The sequence below is a fragment of the Oryctolagus cuniculus genome, chromosome 10, assembly GCF_964237555.1.
Source record: "Oryctolagus cuniculus chromosome 10, mOryCun1.1, whole genome shotgun sequence".
Classification (NCBI taxonomy): Eukaryota; Metazoa; Chordata; class Mammalia; order Lagomorpha; family Leporidae; genus Oryctolagus; species Oryctolagus cuniculus.
The window spans coordinates 67,894,493-67,914,829 of record NC_091441.1 but is presented as its reverse complement, the minus strand read 5'-3'; the positions used below and the strand labels follow the sequence as shown (position 1 = coordinate 67,914,829).

General features: G+C 43.9%; 1 protein-coding gene across 6 annotated transcripts in view; it reads left to right on the top strand.

Moving 5' to 3' along the window:
- The window catches only part of PIEZO2 (piezo type mechanosensitive ion channel component 2), a 453,482-nt gene that overhangs the window by 346,922 nt on the left and 86,223 nt on the right, over nt 1-20,337 (top strand). For 4 of the 6 annotated variants that reach the window (XM_070050492.1, XM_051851439.2, XM_051851440.2 and 1 more), the window contains 4 exons: nt 1,054-1,202; nt 3,176-3,349; nt 15,686-15,894; nt 18,369-18,529. In XM_070050492.1, the coding sequence (XP_069906593.1) occupies nt 1,054-1,202; nt 3,176-3,349; nt 15,686-15,894; nt 18,369-18,529 (693 nt within the window). Of the gene's footprint in view, nt 1-1,053; nt 1,203-3,175; nt 3,350-9,013; nt 9,056-15,279; nt 15,313-15,685; nt 15,895-18,368; nt 18,530-20,337 lie in introns of all 6 variants that reach the window. The other 2 variants (XM_051851443.2, XM_051851442.2) reach the window with 1 other exon arrangement.

Here is a 20,337-nt window from a genome sequence, read left to right as displayed (position 1 = left end):
TAAAAATAAAAATAAAAAAAGAGCACTGGCCAAATAATCTAAAATAGTGAAGGATTCCCCTTGTATTCTAGGCCTTGGGATCAGAGAACTCTACATATTTATGCTGTGTGTGTATGTATTCGTGACTGTGTGTACCAATGTGTGTACAATGTATCAACTGCCTTGAGATGTCATTCATGCATTCAAATTTATTAAAGATCATATTATAATGATTACCCTCTCCACAAACTCTATTTTAACTGATGGTAGAAAGGGACCCAGTGAGAGAAGCATGATAAATATAGAATGTTCGGAAACAAACAACACAACTACAATAAACAAGAGAACGTTCTATGTGGAGAAAAATGATCCAGTGGAAATCAATGAATTTCCAAACACATTTTAAGATTCAAGACAGAAATGCTCTGATGAATATCCACAAGCGTACGATAAAGAGAGATCTCTCTGTGGTGATTTCACGTTTTTATTCCTACGCTACCTCTTTGCATTTCAAAACAGATGTAGTTTTCTCTTGGCTAGAAAACTCTCAATGAGGGCAGCACCTACCATACCATCACTTGGGTGCCTCATAGACACCAAGTCCTGCTGGGTTATAGGAGAGGATTTCAAAAAGTTAATTAAAAAGTGGAATTTGAAGATAAGTTTTTCTCCACACAAAAATCTTGAGATGCATGCATAGTTTTTTCATAAATACACATTCTCATGAGCTTCTTGAAAACTGCATAAATATTTTCTACAGTTTATATTATCTAATATTATCTATAAATTCTAATAGTATCTATAAATTCCATCCTCATAACAACTTTGCAAAGTTCTGGAAGAGAGAAGGAAAGTTCCATGAAGTTTAGCAACTTGCACAGAGGCCCAGGTAGCTGGGTCTAATCCAGATCCACCCAACTCTCTGAGGAACAGAACATGGAAAAGATGGAAGAGACTTAACTTTCAAACAGGTCTATAGATCACACCTCGTCTGGGTTGAAGAGAACAAGAGAATGTGAGTTTATCCACAGTCAATGTTGTTTTCTCAATGATTGTTCAACATCTGCTTTGCAGGTGCACTATGAATGGTGGAGGAAAATTCTGAAATATTTCTGGATGTCGGTGGTTATTTACACTATGCTGGTGCTCATCTTTATATACACATATCAGTTTGAAAACTTCCCAGGCCTGTGGCAAAATATGACTGGATTGAAAAAAGAAAAGTAAGCAATTTGAGTGTTCAATGGGTTATGGAAATGACAAAGATGCTGAAGAGTCAAATGCATAGGGCTACAAACATCGTCAAAGAAGATTTTGGAAAACCAGAGTGTTTGCAATCCTTTTAAATTCCTGGAACACAAAGTTTATCATGCATTCATCTTTGATTTCCCACTCCCTAGCCCTGAGTGGGAACACAGTAGGTACTTAATGAATAGTAAGTGAAAAATGAATATCCAGCCACATTTTCATGAAAGGACATTTGCATGTGCAACTCACATGTTGAGTACTTGGTCATGCTTTCTGCACTCCAAACAACAGCTCAGTTCTCCAGTTCACAAGTAGATGCATGGCCTCATGTGAGGCTACTTTTAAAAGTTCATGGGAAAATGGATGAAAAGAGGAGCGTATTTGTTGCAAAAATTTTTGAAATCCATGCATAGTTTTTGCATAATACACATTTTTCATGAACTTTTTGAAGACCCTGCCTCTATGTGGATTTCAATTTTTTTTCCCCAAAATGAATTTATCTTTTCATTCCATTTTCCTCAAACTTTTGGAAGTGCCCTCTGATAAAGCAGCAGCCTTTCTTCCTTTATGTTGCTGGGTGCTAAGACTCTAAGGAGTCGTGAGTGCCATTGAGAACAACGTCACCGTACTTGCCAACAGAGGCAGCAGGATGGGATGGTGTTTCCTGTGTCTGTAACAGGTAGTGCCAGCTCCTGTTCTGGTTTGCTTTGGTGAACGTATGCAATTAGTGAGGAAACCTAGTCATAATTGGCCTTGAGCTGACCATAACTCCAGGGCCTAGGAGGAACATTGCAAAGGAAAGAATCACCCACAGCTCAACAAATACCTCTGTAGGGTTTATTCAACAACTGTTTTATGGAACGCTTTTCCTGGATAGGAAATAAGACTGCTTCAGCCCTGTGGAACTTCTACTCTAGCATAGTACATGACGTAAGTCAAAACCCAGTTACCATGAGAAACAGGCAACAGACCAGGGAGTGTGTAAGGGGGAAATCCATTCATGAATGGAGCGCTCAGGGCAGGCTTCATGGAAGATGTGTTGTCCAAACCCTACCTGATAGATAAAGATCTTGTCTTAAGAAAAGGGAGGCGGGGGCATCCCAGGCAGAGAAAGCAGCAAATGCAAAGGCCCTGAGGCAGGGCAGTTTGGTCTGGTACATGTGAAGAAGTGAAGGAGAGAAAGCTGTCACCGGGAAGCTGGGAAGACAGGAGAGAGAATGCTGGGAAGGTTTGGCCAGGCACCCAGCTGCATATGACTTGCAGGTGGAGAGGGGCTGGTGCACCTTTTATTCCTGATGGGACTTTTTTAAGTCTTGCAAGGTCCCCTGACTGACTGAGAAAACATATATTTGGGGGAACAGAAACAGCAGCAGGAGATGGCACACAGAGCAGGAGAATGGCTTTCATCAGAAGACGAAGGAAACCAAGAACATGTTCAGAAAACCCTCAACACGGGGTAACTTGGGAAGCCGCAGGTTTCCGGTAGAGCGTCGGGTGTGAGTGTCCACAGGAGGCGGCTGGGCTCCGCGTACACATTTGGGTCCCCGGGGTCAGGATGGTGCGGAAACCGCTGGGAGTAGGTGAGGTCACTGAGAGTGATCTGGGATATTTCAGTCCCCAGAAGTGCAGAGGAAAGGGAGGAGCCAGCAGCGGATGGAGGAAGAAGGCAGGCAAGCAAGCATGATCCAGACCGGTTCAAGAAGGGATAGGGGTTGAATTCAAGGGAGAGAGAGGAGTGGCCCAGACGAGTGTTTCTGGCCACGGTAAACACAAGTTAAGCGGATTGGTGGAAGCAAAAGCCTACCTGGAATGGAAGGGTGGGGCTGGGGGCGGATTCTATAAATGGTACCAGTGACGGGAGCAGAAGGCTGGTGGAGCTACAGAGGAAAGGGCTGTGTCTTCGTCGCCCAAGAGAGGCTCCTGCTTTTTGTTTTGTTGTCTGCCGCAGGCTTGAGGACCTTGGTTTAAAGCAGTTCACGGTGGCTGAGCTCTTCACCCGCATTTTCATCCCGACCTCCTTCCTGCTGGTGTGCATCCTGCACCTGCACTATTTCCACGACCGCTTCCTGGAACTCACAGACCTCAAGTCCATCCCCAGCAAAGAAGACAGCACCATCTACAGGTGAGGGAGGCACAGAGACACGGGCCTCTGTCAGGTCATCCAGCCCTCTGAAATGCAGTCTCGGTCCCCTGGTGTGAGGCTATTCATCTAACTTAGAGTTCAGCCTTGGACTTTCTGTGAGTTATCAGCTTGCAGGTGAAAAAAAAAAAGGACTGAGGGAAAGAGCAAAAAATAAAGTGGAACAATGGAAGATATTTTCTGAAGCAGTTAGTAGAAACTTATGACACATTTTAGCTGTGTGTACTAACATATTTAGACTCGGTGATGCATATTTTGGGTTCAGGCTGGTTATTTGTAGAACATTGACAGAATCTGTCTAACTCAAAGGATGAGCTTTTTTGTTTCAATGACCAAGCGTAAACACATGGGGCTGTGGGGGAGGGGGAGTGCAGAATTTCCCCTTTCATTTTGAATGTGAAGAACCTTGGCTCAAAGGAGAGAATCTGTGATCTACTCGCAATTTGAATTATATTTAAGAAGAGAAAGCAAAGGCAGTGTCTTCTTGTAGTAGCTGAGTGTTGTTTTCTCCTCATCAGTCAACAAGTAGCTGAAGGGACGTTACTTTCCTTGTATGGTTGCTGAAACCATAGTGGCTTGTCCTGAATCCCCCATCTGTTCCATCACCGGGAAACTATAAACATTCTGCCACTGAGAGCTAGCAATGATTTTCCTCTCTGCCTTACACTTAACCTACGATTGTGTTCCTGGAAAACCCTGCTTTAGCAACAAGGGAGTATATGGCTATGTTAAGAGTACAGAGGCCATAGCCGGACAGTCCCTCTAATTTTTTTAAGGTTTATTTATTTTAAAGAGAGAGAGCAAGAGAGAGTGCTTCTGTTCACTAGTTCACTCCCCCAAATGGCCACAACAGCTAGGACAGGGCCACATGGAAGCCAGGAGCCAAGAACTTCCTCTGGATCTCCCACGTGGGTTTAGAGGCCATCTTTCACTGCTTTCCAAGGCGCATTAGCAGGGAGCTGGATCAGAAGTGAAGCAACCAGGCCTTGAACCAGTGCCCAGATGGAATGCTGGTGCTACAGATGGTAGCTTAACCTGTTGCACCATAGTGCCCTAGCCTCCCCTTAATTCTTTTACTGCAAGCTAAAAACATGACTACATCAGTAGGAGCCTGCTGAAGTAGGATTTCAGCATCTTCATTTTATAAAACACCGATCTTTCCATTTTCTGCTGTAGTAGGAGCCAGAATTATAGAGAACTCTGGAGTACGTTTTTTGGAGGATGTAAAACATGGTCTAATCCTGATTTATGACCAGCATGTTTATTTGCCGGATTGTGTTTTGTTTAACCTAAGAGAGCCCAATCTAGATTTCATTCTGAGTAGACCGCTGCTGTCAGCAGGTGAGTGGGTGCTTCCCCTCTTCCAGAACCGAGAGGCTGCAGTCACTGGTCACCTCTTGGGTGAGGCCATTCTCGCCTCCACAGATAAAGGTAAAAAAGCCCAACTAAAACCTATCTCTTCCCAACATCCCAGCAAGGAGAAGCACATGAATGGGGTAGACTGCTTTTAAAAGTTCATGGAATAAAAGTCTGATTTTATTATAGTGCCCCCAATTTTTTGACACAAGATTTTCTTTCATAGCTTGTGGAAAATGCCTATTATTAAAAAAAAACACTGTGCATAGATTTCAAAATTGTTCCTGCATAAAAAAGAGTGCATACGTTTAATTCCATGTTTCCATGAACTTTTTGAAGTACCCTTGTACTCTCCATATATATATATGCATATATATATATATATCCCTACTTCCTGCAAGACAAATAAAATATTTGTTAAAAGTTTGAGGAGGGGCCAGCGCTGTGGCTTAGAGGGCAAAGCTGCCACCTGCGATGCCAACATCCCATATGGGCACTGGTTTAAGTTCCAGCTGCTCTGTTTCCAGTCCAGCTCCCTCCTGGTGGCCTGGGAAAGCAGCCCAATATGGCTCAAGTGCTTGGGCCCCTGCCACTCATGTGGGAGACCTGGAGGAGGCTCCTGGTTCCTGGCTGCGGTCTGTCAAAGCTCCAGCCATGAGGCCATTTGGAGAGTGAACTGGTAGATGGAAGATCTCTCTCTCTCTCCCTCCCACCCCCTTCCTCACTGTCTCTAACTCTGCCTTTCAAGTAAGATAAATAAATCTTTTAAAAAGGAGAAGAATAAGAAGAAGTTTGAGGAGTTGTTATTGATAGGCAAACTTCCTGACAGGGAAAATCCCTGTAACTTTAAAAGTTGACCAAGACAATGGGCATTATGGTGTAGTGAGCTAAGCTGCTGCCTACAAAGCTAGAATCCCACATCAGAGCACTGATTTGAGTCCTAGCTGCTCCACTTCCCATCCAGCTCCCTGTTAAAGCACCTGGGAAAGCAACTGAAGATGGCCCATGTGCTTGGGCCCCTGCCATCTACATGGACACCAAGATGGAGTTCCTGGCTCCTGGCTTAGATTCCAGCCATTTGAGGAATGAACCTGTGGACAGAAGATCTCTCTGTCTTTCCCTCTCTCTTTGTCACTTTGCCTTTCAAATACTTGAAATAATGTGAACTATTTTCAAAATATTTCAAAGGCAGAGTTACAGAGAGAGGGGGAAGAGACAGAGGGACAGAGATCTTCCATCTGCTGTTTCACTCCCCAAATGCCCACAACAGCCAAGTCTGGATCAGGCCAAAGCCAGGAGCCAGGAGCTTCATCCAGCTATCTCACATGGGTGGATAGCAGCATCCATATAGTATACCAGCATTAAGGTGGCTTAACCTGCTGAGCCACAAGGCCAGCCCAAGAAATAAATCTTTTAAAAAAAAAAATTTAAGTAAGCTAACCAAGACAATGGCTCTATAGAAATGAAGGTGTTTTTTTAAAGATTTTATTTATTTATCTGATAGGTAGAGTTACAGACAGTGAGAGAGAGAGACAGAGAGAAAGGTCTTCCTTCCATTTGTCCACTCCCCAAATAGCTGCAATGACCAGAGCTGCGTCGATCCAAAGCCAGGAGCCAGGTGCTTCTTCCTGGTCTCCCATACGGATACAGGGGCCATCCTCCACTGCTATCCCAGGCCACAACAGAGAGCTGGACTGGAAGAGGAGCAACCGGGACTAGAACCGGCACCCATATGGGATGCTGGCGCCGCAGGCAGAGGATTAACCTAGTGCACCGCGGCACCGGCCCCCCTAGAAAGATTATTTAATGCTTCTTTTGACCTTGTTTGAGATATCTATGAGTAAAATTCGCTTTTGATTCTCACCTGTGACCATGTAAAAATGAAACTATAAATCCTCACCATTTTCTTCCAAAAGTCATCTTTAATCATTAAGAAAATTCAGGCTGGCGCCACAGCTCACTAGGCTAATCCTCTGCCTGCAGCGCCGGCACACTGGGTTCTAATCCCAGTCAGGGCGCCGGATTCTGTCCCGGTTGCTCCTCTTCCAATCCAGCTCTCTGCTGTGGCCCGGGAGTGCAGTGGAGGATGGTCCAAGTGCTTGGGCCCTGCACCCCATGGAAGACCAGGAGGAAGCACCTGGCTCCTGGCTTCGGGGCCGCAGCACACCGACCGCAGCGGCCATTTGGGGGGTGAACCAATGGAAAAGGAAGACCTTTCTGTCTCTCTCTCGCGCGCGCGCGCACGCTACCTCTGCCTGTAAAAAAAAAAAAAAAAAAAAAAATCATTAAGAAAATTCTTGCAGGTAGCAGAGCAGCACATAGCTTTGTTTCTCAGAGTTGTGATTATTGGTAATTGCTAATTTTTCTAAAGTGTTTTCATCCAGATGCCTTCCCTTCCTGTATTCATCTTCTAAAATTCTCCTAGTTTGTAGGAGCTTTTCCTGCCGTTAGTGTCTTTCATACCACCCGATAGAGATCGCAATCACAGTTTATCCAGGAGAGCAGAGACTGTCAAGATCATGGTTCTGTAGGAGACCACGTGACTCAGCACAGGGTCACACAGTTTGCACCTACCATACCTGAGAAGCATATTTTTTTGGAATTCCTTTTAAGGATGTGTAGTGATGTTTTATTATGCAGGTTGTGGTGAGGGCTCCTGCCCCTGGTCCTGATGCCTCCTGCCTCCCTGTGGTTGCATTCACACCCCACCCTCTGTTCCATGGCCAGAGAAGAAAGCAGCTCTAAATGACGTGTGGCTGAGGAGATCCTAGCCCTGGGCACCGCCCTACCAGTGCATTTGCCAGGAGCATATACACACAGAGAGAAGAGGATATACAATGCCAGCAAGCTAAAGAGCTGAAGCATCTGGGGTTTCACTTTGAATGCCATGGGGTGGGGGAGGGGGAGGAAGAGGAGGTAGTGATGGTGGTGGTGGTGGTGGTGGTGGTTTCTAATACCCTGGGGAATATGAACAACTCACTCAAGTTTGGTGTTTTTCAATCAGGCAAGAGTTTAGCATAAAGGTGCTGAAATTTTGATTTCGAACATATGATACCTATCCCAATATTTTAGCAACTGTTTTCCATCATGGCGTTTTCCTAACTGATAATGGTCACCTGTGTATTTTTCTGGCCCTCGAGTCTTATTAGTGAGTGCTGCATTGAAATCAAAGTGTGGAGAACATTTTTAGAGCTGGAGTTGACTACAGGCCCTGCTTTTTGTGCTCCCACTCCCCAGGAGACACTTTATAGAAAGTGGCCCACAGGTTGGGAATAACTGGTCCATTGAACTCATTAAACTGATTTCAGCGCTAATATTTCTGTAAATATCCAAGAGTTCTTTTCCTGTTTGGCATTCTTTGTTGGTGTGGGTATGAGGCTACTTTAGTAAGTGGATAGAAAATGGAACTTAAAGAGAAGTTTATTTTGATACAAACATATTTGAAACCCATGCATAGTTTTTTTTCAAATAAGTTTCCATGAACTTTTTGTTCCTAATATGCACCAAATAAATTTGCATCAAAATAAACCTATTGTTTAATTACATTTTCTGAGAACTTTTTGAATTGTATTCATATGTGTATGTGTTCACATAAGTGGTGTAGGCAGAAGTTGCTTGTGTGTGAAAAGAGAATTTATTGTAAATTTACAAAGTTAGCAGTATGAAAATGTTTTCTGATATACATAAGAAGAAACAATTATTACTCCTAAGTAGATAATCTCAATAATATTTATCTTAGTAATAACTTAGAATACTCATAATTATATTAATTATATAATTAATAGCTAAGAACTAAGATCCACTACTTTCATATCACTTTAAGTGTATTGTTATGCATTCAGAAATAAAATAATTTTTAAGCCTTGGTTTTAGAGAATCTTAGAGAAGAGTATGTTGAACATAGTTACTTAGTAGGACTTTTAATTTTCTTGATGCTGGGGAAGGAATTAAAAATGAACCATTTGTGCTATATTTTCTTGGATAAAATGTATCTTGAGAAATTTAAACATTACAGATTTTTAACAAAACGTGCAGGATGGGAGGGGTGAGAAGAAGGGAAAGACTTATGACCTTCGAGCCTTTTTCCTGAATGTGTCTGATTTCATGTTGCCGCTGAATCTCGCGGCTTAGACTCTCTTTACGGGTGCAACCCATGTGGATGATGACACACCTGATGCTAGAAAGCTTAAGAGACATCTGCTTCTCTCGTCTCTGTCTAACAGCCTCCTCTTTCTCTCTCCAACCTGTCTCTCCCCCTGCTTCCTTGTGCTTCCATCTCTCCCTGCGTAGCCATGCCAAAGTCAATGGTCGCGTGTATCTAATAATCAATAGGTGGGTACTTCCATGTTTTCTGTCTTCTTTGTTTTAAAGCTGTTTCTTGGTGTGTTAAACTCTTGACTGCTTTATAAACGAAAAGTGGTGTCACCGGATAGTGGACGATGGTCTCCAGGTACGCTCATGGATGTGTTCTGCAAACAAGCCATTCGGTGCTTGCACTGGATGGTGCTGTCGAGTGGGTGTGGAGGTTGCCCAGGGTCTTCAGCTGCTGCTCAGCCTCTGGTCTTGGACCCAGCTTGTGCCCCTTCATTTCATCCTTTGGCGGAGCAAGTTCAAGGCATGCCTGAGAGTTCATTACTCTCTTGAATATATCATTGGAGCTCAGCGTAAGAACCTCCTCCTCCACACCCCTCCCATAAATGCCAACATCCTGCTGAAAGGTTTTGCCCTCCCTCTGACTCCCATGGCACTTTGTCATCGCTGCTGTCCTGACACTTGCCTTCCAGTGCTCCATCCCCTGCTCGTCCTTTTTTTTTTTCCCCTTGCTAGAGGCATAAGCTCCTCAGGCCTGGGCTCCCTGAATAATTCACTTAGATGTCCCCTTATCACCTACCCCAGGGCCTTACCCACTAGTTGACATTCAACAGATATTTACTGAATGAGGTGAAAATAGTTACAACAATACATGGCTTCAGAAAACATCAATTCTTCAACTACATCTGGACTTGAAAGCTTGACTCACTATTGTAGAACATTTTCATCACCAGATTTTATGTTTGCATGCCCCGGAAAGACCAAAGATGGCACAGGAGGCAGAACTTCTAGAAGGACATGTGAAGATTATAATGGGTCACTGTGTAGACTACGGATGCAGGAGGAAGGACTGAGTGGTCTCTTTAGGGGAACCAGTTTTGTAGACAGCTGGGAGAGAAAAAGCCAGCCTTGGGCTTTCAGCAGATCGGCAGAGAACAGAGTCAAGCTGCAGATCTTGAGCAACTAGTTGAATCCCATCCCTCCAAACATAGGCACTGGCTCTCTTTTGATTGGTCTGTGTTTCCTCTGCAAGCATGAACATTTGCTTTGTGTGGAGATGGCTGTGATGGGGAAAGAGTCAGGGGTTGGTTGGTCGGACTCTTTCTGCAGTGACTGACGCACGCTGTGGTCCCCATAGTCCCAGTCTCACCTCATGAGATGTTGCTGTCCATCACCCCAAATCACAAGGCCAATGAGCTCACCCCAGAGTGCTTCGACTCAAGGGTCAAAGCTACCCCAAATGAGTCAAAACTGGAAGCACTCTAGTTGTAGTGCTATCTTTTTTTTCTAGTGAAATCTTTTGCTTTTGTACAAATTTTACCATGCTAAGAGAGACCAGAGCCCTGTCTCAAAGAAGACATCATTAAAGAAACGTGTCTCTTGCTTTATAACATAAGCTTTGGAAATGCTGCATGTGAAGTGTGTGCCCACTTTTAATAGGACCTATTATTAATTAGAATGAAGGCAGGAATCATTTATAAATTAAACTTCTTTCTCCCATAGCTTATTTCTTTAGGCTCAGTGTTGTTTTATAAGGAGAATAATGTGCTTGGATATGTTCATTCTGGACCAAAAGAGGAGGCACACCTACATATAATTCAAATTAGGATTTGACTGAAACTTAGCTATTACCTCTCAAGGTATAGGACAGGAAAGTGTACTGACTACAGAAGGTCAATTTTAATAATATGAGTGATTGTGAGGAAGTTCCAATTGACTTAATAAGCAATACAAATTAGAATATTTTAACAGGAGTATTGTTTATTTCCTCACATATACAGATATAGGAGCCAATGTATTCAATCCATGACTAGTAGACTGTTTGGGAGGAATTACTAACACATATCTGGATGTGACATTAAATCCACAATCAATGGCACACATGTAAACATCAAAAGTGCTGAATTCTAGAAAATAATTCATTTGCCATAGTTTATTATAAGTAATGTAGCACTGGATATTGCTTATAAATACTACAAGTTTTCAAGAGAATTCCTTTTCTAGTATTTTCATGAATGCATGAGCTGAATGCAGTTTACACAGCCACATATTCCAAATCAAAATACTAAAAATAAATGGAATTTAGACTAAGGAGATTTTACCACAGTAGCATGTCCATTTTCTTTCATGGAAACTGACTATTACATTTTTCACAGTCAAATCCTAGTACAGAATTAAACCTCATAAAGGCATTGTGCAATTCATGTCTTCTGTTGCAAAAACACTGCTTCTCTGGTACACAGAATGTCTTCATCCAACTCCATGGCTCATGATGTACACGAAGCACCATAGCATATTTTGCAAGGGAGGATGGTATAGGAAGACGGGATTTCTGCCATCAAGAGCAACGTGCCCAGAACATGTGCAGGAAATGAAATGATGCAGGCACACGTGGGGAAGGGTGCACACTGAAAACTTTCAGAGCCATAGGAACACAGTGGAAAGAGCAGAGGAATAAATGCCAGAGTCTTCAGTCTTCACACAGTTCATGGAACACGTATCTTGTGAAAAAATGATGCGTGGTCTTCAATTCCTTTTTGCACCAAAATAAACTTATCTTTTAACTTCATTGCTCCACAAACCCTTGAAGATCCTTGTAAATGTCACTTGTTTCATCAGAGCACGGAAGGAGAGAACTAATGTACTTAAGAAATAGATAAGGCCAGTGCCACGGCTCACTAGGCTAATCATCTGCCTGCGGCGCCGGCACACCGGGTTCTAGTCCCGATCGGGGCGCCGGATTCTGTCCCTGTTGCTCCTCTTTCAGTCCAGCTCTCTGCTATGGCCTGGGAAGGCAGTGGAGGATGGCCCAAGTGCTTGGGCCCTGCACCCGCATGGGAGACCAGGAAGAAGCACCTGGCTCCTGGCTTCAGATGGCGCAGCGCACTGGCCATAGCAGCCATTTGAGGGGTGAACCAACGGAAAAAAGGAACACCTTTCTCTCTGTCTCTCTCTCTCTCTCTGTCTAACTCTGCCTGGAAAGAAAGAGAGAAAGAGAGAAAGAGAAAGAAGAGAGAGAAATAGATGGTGAGAGAGTTAGAGCTCAGAGTCTAATACAGAAAAAACAAACAAACAAACAAACAAGGAAGCCAAATTGTAAGTGACATTGAAAATGAACTATCTGTGGAGAAAGGGGGTCCCACACAGTGCGCTGCAAGGAACTGGCGGAGGGGCATTCATGAAAATACTAGTGAGTTCACCACCATGTCTATCCGGAGCCCCCAAATAAAATTCCTTCACCTGCTTGTTAGATCATTGCCATGCGCTGACCAGTGAAGGATGACAAGTAGTGAGAGTTCCCAAGCTTGAAGGTCAGGGAATGTTAGTTTTTGGAAAAATCAAGATCCTGTTCTAAAGCTTTACTTGAAGATAGGGAACAGAAGCTGAGATAAGGCGCCCAGGCTTTCCTGGAGCCCAGGCAGCTGCTCACTCCAGCCAAGTGCAGCTCCTCCTGCCTTGGGATCTGCATCTGAGCAGCTCCAGCTCGGCAGCTGCCCCGCCCCTTCCGGAAGTGCAGTGATCAGAAGTTAGACACAGAGAGCAGAGTGGACAGGAAGAGAGATTATCAGGAGATGGTGTCCCGAGGGAGAGACGGCTGCCCTGTTTCTCTGTTACATAAGAATATGAAAGAAAAAGAACGTGTTCTCCACAAATTACCGTCTAACTTTAGCACCCTCCCTGTTGCCATCACTGTGTGGCCCACAGCAAGAAGAGGTTACTCAGCCTGCATTTCATTAGGATGGATTCATGATACTTCTTATCAAAGCCTCCTATTCGAAGATGGTTCCTGACTTTAAAACATTTCCTGTGTAACTAAGCATTGTGCTAAGCATTTAACAGCAACCACCTTAATTTTCACAATATGCTGTCAAGTCATCACTATTATTTCCATCTCACAGATCAGCAAATTGAGACTTAACAGGTTAACTAGTTTTGCCATGTCACCTTGCTAGTAAATTGCCTGGTCGGGACTCAAACACAAGTCTTCCTGATTCCAAAGCGCTTACTTTTAATATTCTTCTCTGTTACCTATAACAGCTATAATACAATACCTATATTATAATACCTGTAACTGTTAGAACAAAAATTTTAAAAAGTGAAAGAAAAATGAAAGGATTCATATTGGTGTCTTTTTAAACCCTTCACTCCCATCATAATTTAAAATATTTTTGTCTACACATGATACACACAGATTTTCATGATTGTATCATGCAAAGTATACTGCACTGAACTTGACTAGTAAGAGCCAGCCTGGTACATGTCTTCTCTCTCTTTCTTCCTTTCTTTCATTCTTTCTTTCGTTCTTTCCTTCTTTCCTTCCTTCTTTCCTTCCTTCCTTCCTTCCTTCCTTCCTTCCTTCCTTCCTTCCTTCCTTCCTTCTTTTTTTCTCTCTGTCATCCATTGCACACTTCTGAGGTTAGACTGGCCACAGGATGTCTGGGTGGCACCTGCCCTGTTCCTTGCAAGGATGAGGTTAGAGAGCAGTGGGCAGCGTTCAGTGTGGAGTTTCACTTGTCCTCCCTCCCCAGTCTTTCCTAGAGGCCAGACTTCCTATAGATTATGACAAGGTTCTAAAAGTAGGTCTTCTGGCTCTGGTTCCAAAGGGCGCACTCAGGTGTTCTCCTGTGAGTCCTTCATTCAACAACCTCCCCTCAGTGCGCCATGCTTGTGGCACAATGGTGTGGGGACGTTTTGTTACACAGCCACCGCAGCAGCTTCAGGAATTGCCTCATTGCTGGGGGTTGCCCTCCATACATAGCAGGGATATTAGAGGGTTGTGTGCTTCCAGATTCCTTAAGCTAAGGATAAGTAGCATCTCTTACACAATGCAATCCTCGGGCAAAAACACATATTAATGAGCCCATGTGTAGTCACACTTAGTATCAGTGTCCCGATAAGGCAGGAACAGCAGGAACATCCTGAGATTGGATGTGCAGTGCTAATGGAGATGCCACAGTATTGTAATTTCAAGAGTGGTTAACTTCCCTAAAGTCAGGAAGGTACATGGACTAGCTTAAGCAAATAAATTAATTTGTCAGCATAATTCCTTTCACCAAAGCTGAACTCTCCCCAAACATTCTTTCTGCATTAAATTAGCACTTGGTTTCTGGCATTCATTCTGCAAAGAACCTGTGTATCACCTTGTTGAAGAGAATTCCTTTTGAATGATAGGCCCACTAAACGCCTAAACACAGTATGCATACAATTCCCCAAATAGTAGGCATGTTTTCACATGGAAAATCAACCACCTGCAAGTAAGTTTAGATTTAATCTAGCCACACTTCTCCATCCAATAGAAAAATCAACTAAACTCCACAAAGATTAAATAATTTACTGAGAGTTCACATTGTACAGATATTGTAATATTAGTTGTCCATTCTGTCACAACCAGGCTGAAATGTATGGACTAATTATTGCAAATAGAAAAGATCACAGCATTTCCAGGAGTATTTTCCTAATATGTACTTTTGTTACCCACAATCTACTTTGAAACATTTATTTGATGTTTGAGTACTGGCTACCCTTATCCTGATCTTATCATTACTCATGGTACACAAGGATTGAAATATGCACCTTGATTATATATCAGTGAAACATTCTAAAAATATTTTGAATATGGATAAAATAAGTGCTTTTAAAAAATGTGATCATTGTCTACTCTGCAAAATACGGCAGTATCGTAGGTTGCTGTTGGGCTTGATGGAAATCTCCGTCCGTGCACTCTCGCTATGGCTCAGGCTCCCACGGTCTCCCCACGGCTGTCAGTCAACTGTCTGCATCAGTCAGCCCCCTACACGGAATGTGGTACAGGCATCCCAAAAGTGTTTAGCTCCCTTGGCACATGCTTTAGAAGACAGGCAGAGCCGGATTAGTCTACACAGAGGGTTGGCTGAAAGCACCACTGATTTCAGAATTTTAAAAAACAGCGTTTAAAATGTGAATGACTTGATTCTTGCGAGATGGTTTGTTGCGTTACTAAGAAAGCATGAGATAATTTGCCTCAGTATCTCTGTGTCCTCCTCTCCTTTACAAACCTGCAATCCTCTCCACTCTCAGATCAGTTGCCAAGCCTCAGGCTCATAGCAAAAGCACGCTATTGAGGCCGTCCTGGAATGCACTTGGCCTTAGCACACAGGAATGCAATAGTGGATGAAATGTAGCATGATATGTGATCTCTGACAGTCCTTATAATTTCTCTGTTCTCATCTCCTTTTTTTCCTTTCTATTTCAATTACTTTGAGCAGCATCAAGAAAAAATTACCAATCCACCAAAATGAGTAAGTCCCCCTGTGAAGCCATGAAATGCTTGCTCTACACGATGCCATTTCATGCTTCTGCATCCTAAACTCTGACCATTTTCTCCTCCGGGAAAAATGTCAAGTTTAGGTGTCAAGAGCTCTCATTACTGACTGATCACTGAAATTGGAATTAGAAAAGCTAACCAAACCTAACTGAGTTGACAGTTTGTTTTTAGAAAGAGCTTGAAACCAACCAACAAACAAAACGTGGCAAGATGCTAACACCCCACCTTGCAAGGTCTTTGCACATGCTCTGGTTTTTGTTTTTTGTTTCCCCTCTTTTTACCTGCCCCTCACTCCACACTCTCCTGACACCCTTTCCCCGGCTGACTCGGCTGCTATCTGCCAACAGATTGGCCCACCCAGAAGGAAGTCTTCCAGACCTTGCAGCCATGAACTTCACTGCCAGCCTGGAGAAGCCAGAAGTGAAGAAGTTGACTGAACTTGCAGAGGAGAAGCCAGAGGGGTGCTTGGAGAAGGGTGAGCCTGGGAAAGACAGCGAGGAGTCGGAGGTGGAGGAAGATGAAGAGGAGGAATCCGAGGAGGAGGAAGAAACATCAGGTAATGAGCCTGTGACCCGGCAGCTGCTCCCAAGGAGCTGGCTGCTTGAATGAGTGAAGGAAGCACTGGACTTGTTCCAAAGGAATGCATGAATAGGTGACCCGGGCAGGGACATAAAAGTTGGAGGCAGTTCTGCTGTTATTGTTGCTCTCCTTGTATTTATTCCTGTCCAGTTATTCCAGTAGCACCAGTGCTGAGTGAGGAGAGGAGAGAGGATGGCTGGTTGGTCAATTCCTGGCCCAAGCATAGGCTCCTGTGAAGCCACCAAAGGGCTGTGTCCATCAGAAACCTCTCCGGGGAGGTGGGGGGCGGGGCATTCCTACCAGAAGCAGAAGCAGGCTTTGGGGCACAATCTCTGAAAATCAGAAACAGGCTGTTGTGCACGACATCTCTAGATGTTGCCTGGCTCTAGATGTTGCCTGGCCCAAGCCTTTCTCAGAGGACACCATTCAGAGGCCCCTCTAGGAAAACGCTCATCAAGAAAATATGTGGCAGTCTCGCCATGCTCTAATGCTTAAGGGCCCAAGGGCCCGAGGAGAAAGCGATTATCATTTCGAGCCAACTGCTACAGATGTATTTGTCACCATTGCCTTATTTAGGGGTATTTTCTTCTCTCTCTCTCTCTCTCTCTCTCTCTCTCTCTCTCCCCCTCTGTGGTCGGGAGAGGGGGCTGTGCTTTTGTTTTGTACACTTCTCCCTAGACCTGAAATAATGTTGTGATGATGGCGTGATGAGAACTGAACAGCTTTGGTGGGCTGGAAGAGTTCTCAGAGAGACTAGAAAAGGCAGAGGGTTCAGTCCATCTAGTCCATCTAGCAGCCCCCAGAAAGGAGAGGAGACAGCAGGAGGCACAGCTCCTGGGTCGTCTCCTGGTGCTGCAACATCAGAGTGCTGCCCGGACTTTTTTTTTTTTTTTTTTTTTTTTTTTTTTTTTTTTTTTTTTTTTTTTTTTTTTGACAGGCAGAGTAGACAGTGAGAGAGAGAGAGAGAGAGACAGAGAGAAAGGTCTTCCTTTGCCATTGGTTCACCCTCCAATGGCTACCGCGGCTGGCGTGCTGAGGCCGGCGCACCACGCTGATCCGATGGCAGGAGCCAGGTACTTATCCTGGTCTCCCATGGGGTAAACAGCCCAAGTACTTGGGCCATCCTCCACTGCACTCCCTGGCCACAGCAGAGAGCTGGCCTGGAAGAGGGGCAACCAGGACAGAATCCGGCACCCCGACTGGGACTAGAACCTGGTGTGCCGGCACCACAGGCGGAGGATTAGCCTAGTGAGCCGCAGCGCTGGTCTACCCCGGACTTCGCTCTTCCCCTCTCCTATATCACAGGAGGAAACTAAAAAGCGTCTGGGGTGGAGAGTCCCTCCTCATGCACACTCCCAAACCTGGCCGTTTTCTCCCAACTCAACCTCAGAAGCTCCAAGAGGAGAACCAGAAATCTTCTCTTCACATCTGAGCAGCGGGTCTTCTCCAGTGTTAAGGGGACAGCCCAGCTCCGTGAGACCAAGGGGTTAAGGCGAGGATTTTATTGTATCGCTTCACGCTGGATTTTGAGCTTCACTATTAGAGTCTCACCAAACCTTGCACTGTGTCTTATTCTTTCACTCCTTGCCCACATGCCTTCTACACTCCTAACTCCTGTTCATTTATTTCCTAGACCTTTGGGTTAACTATCAACGGAGTCTATAAATAAGCATTTTTCATAATCATTTCCAGAGCAAGTAGAGTAGCTGTTATACCTACCCAAGTCAGATAAAGCAGATACTTTAAAGAAATACTCAGGTCTTTGTGAGCTTTGTCTGCAGGGGTGATGATATGCTGATAGTACGAAGTAGTCCTATTGTGACTTTAGTGAAATCAAGCAAGAAAGTCCTACCCCATGGAAGCATGACCTCTGTGCCTAGCACAAGTTAGAAAGAATAAAATAATTCATTTGATGGGAAATGATGATTCGAATGAGTCTGACCATTTCATGAAACCATGTACTGGCTCATTTTGATCCTTAGTGTTCCCTTTGGCTCTGACAAGGAGTGGCTACTCCCTCTGACCAACTCGCCCCTTGGGGAGACTAGAGCACTTCACTCACTGTTAAAGGAGAACTGCCACTTATGTAAATACTGTTTTGGTAGGAAAGATGTCCTTTAGAAGGAGCTCAGGCTTCTTCCCATGCTAAGGAAATTAGAGAAGCGCAATTTAAAGAGTCAATAAGGTCACATTTTTCTCTACATTTATTTAACTCAAAGATGTTTAAAAGTAGCCTTTTCCTTTAGAAGCTCAGTATATGGTACCTGTGTCATCATTGTGACTTGGAACTCTGTGACCCCCCTTCTCCCAGATTTGCTGTCCTTATAATTCACCCACTATAACTATTTTGCAGCCTCTCATTGACATCTGAAGGTTACAAGATATACCTTAAATAATCATGTGAGAAAAAAAAAGCCATTTATGCTCTTGGGTCTATTTACTCTTTCGCAGATCTAAAGAACAAATGGCATCTGGTGATTGACCGCCTCACTGTGCTCTTCTTGAAATTCCTGGAGTATTTTCACAATCTGCAGGTGTTCATGTGGTGGATTCTAGAGCTGCACATCATCAAAATTGTTTCATCGTACATTATCTGGGTTTCCGTGAAGGAGGCAAGTGCACGTTTTGTTGTCTCATCAGGCTGAGTGGAGCCACAGTGGAGATTCACTTTCCTCCTCTAGCTGTCTGTGATGTGTCATTCTCATTGCAGAGGGGATCGAGATGTAAGGTAGGCACATATGGTTTGACCTACAGAAAGCCAGAGGGCAATGGCTCTGAGCACGGGGAAAGATTGCAGCAGAAGAGGCTCATGGCTGAGTATCTAGTTGGCTTGGTCACATCACAGAGGTCACTTCTCCTCCTCTACTCCTTGCTGCAGTGAGTCAGAGTGGACTTATTTTCTGCTGTGGATGCGGGAATTCATCCTAAATTCTCTTTGAGGAAAGTAACATTCTAGTTATGTGACCAAGAAGTAAACTCAGATGTCCCAAAATATAACAAAGTCTTCAATAGAGCTCATCTTGTTTCTTATGGGTTTTTTTATTATTATTATTTTGACAGGCAGAGTGGACAGTGAGAGAGAGAGAGAGAGAGAGAGAGAGAGAAAGGTCTTCCTTTGCCGTTGGTTCACCCTCCAATGGCTACCGCAGCGGGTGCACTGCGGCCAGCGCACCGTGCTGATCCGATGGCAGGAGCCAGGTACTTCTCCTGGTCTCCCATGGGGTGCAGGGCCCAAGCACTTGGGCCATCCTCCACTGCACTCCCTGGCCACAGCAGAGAGCTGGCCTGGAAGAGGGGCAACCGGGACAGAATCCGGCGCCCCGACCGGGACTAGAACCTGGTGTGCCGGCACCGCAGGCAGAGGATTAGCCTATTGAGCCGCGGCGCTGGCCCTCTTATGGGATTTTTTGAGACAGGACAGAAAGTCTTCAGTAGCACACTGCATTGCACATCTTTCTGCTTGACTGTAGAGAGCAAAGTCACCATTCAGCCAACGGTTGTTTCATGTTTACTGTGGAGAAATTAGCTTTATGTCCACTTATTCTACAGATCAGTTTTTTCATACTTCTCATTTTCCTGCACTACTTTTGAGTTGGTGCCAATTCATAGAGTCTTTGTCCTCCAAAAATTGTCAGGTAACTACTGAATATATCAATAGTAAAATATCACAACCATATGCTGCAAACTTAAAATGTTTCACAAACAGGTAAATAAGGGGTGAAACTTAATTTGTGCTCTATGGTCTAACGTAGAACTTTCTCCCATTTCATACAAACCCTCTGAAATGGATAGATGATCCCTGCATGTGAGAATAGAGACAGAACCACTCCCCTGTGAGATTTGTGTCAGAAAACAGGCTGCATTGTTAAGTAACTAAATGCATGTATTATTTGGATCTGACAATAGCCTACTATGTATATTGACTGAGAGCAAAAGAATATAAGCATGTTAACTGTGTAGGTGAATTAATCAATTGAGATAAATTTTGAGGGTCAAATATTAAAGGGAAAAAGAAAACAACCAAAGAAAGCAGTTGACTAAGAATGAGCACTTCTGAATTAACCAAATCCATTGTGCTCGTGTGAAAAGTTGTGTTGCAGGCTGGTGGAGGCATAATAAGACAATGGAATGATGGGAGTGGGTGCTTTATGTAAAAAAAAAATAATAATGGGGGTTGGACTCAGAAAAATCTGCTCCCTGAAATTCATGCTAGAAAGGTGGGAAAGAGAACAGAGAGAGAGCTAAGAATGCACATCCTTACAAATTCTAAACAAAAAGGAGATATGAATTTTAAAATCATCCTCAGTGAGTCTCAAGAATGTAGACCACTGAGTAAATAATGGATTATGACCCAGTCACCATTAGAACAATGGCCTCTGGTAGAATAGGACCGGTTCTGTCTCTTATTCGCATGTTATGA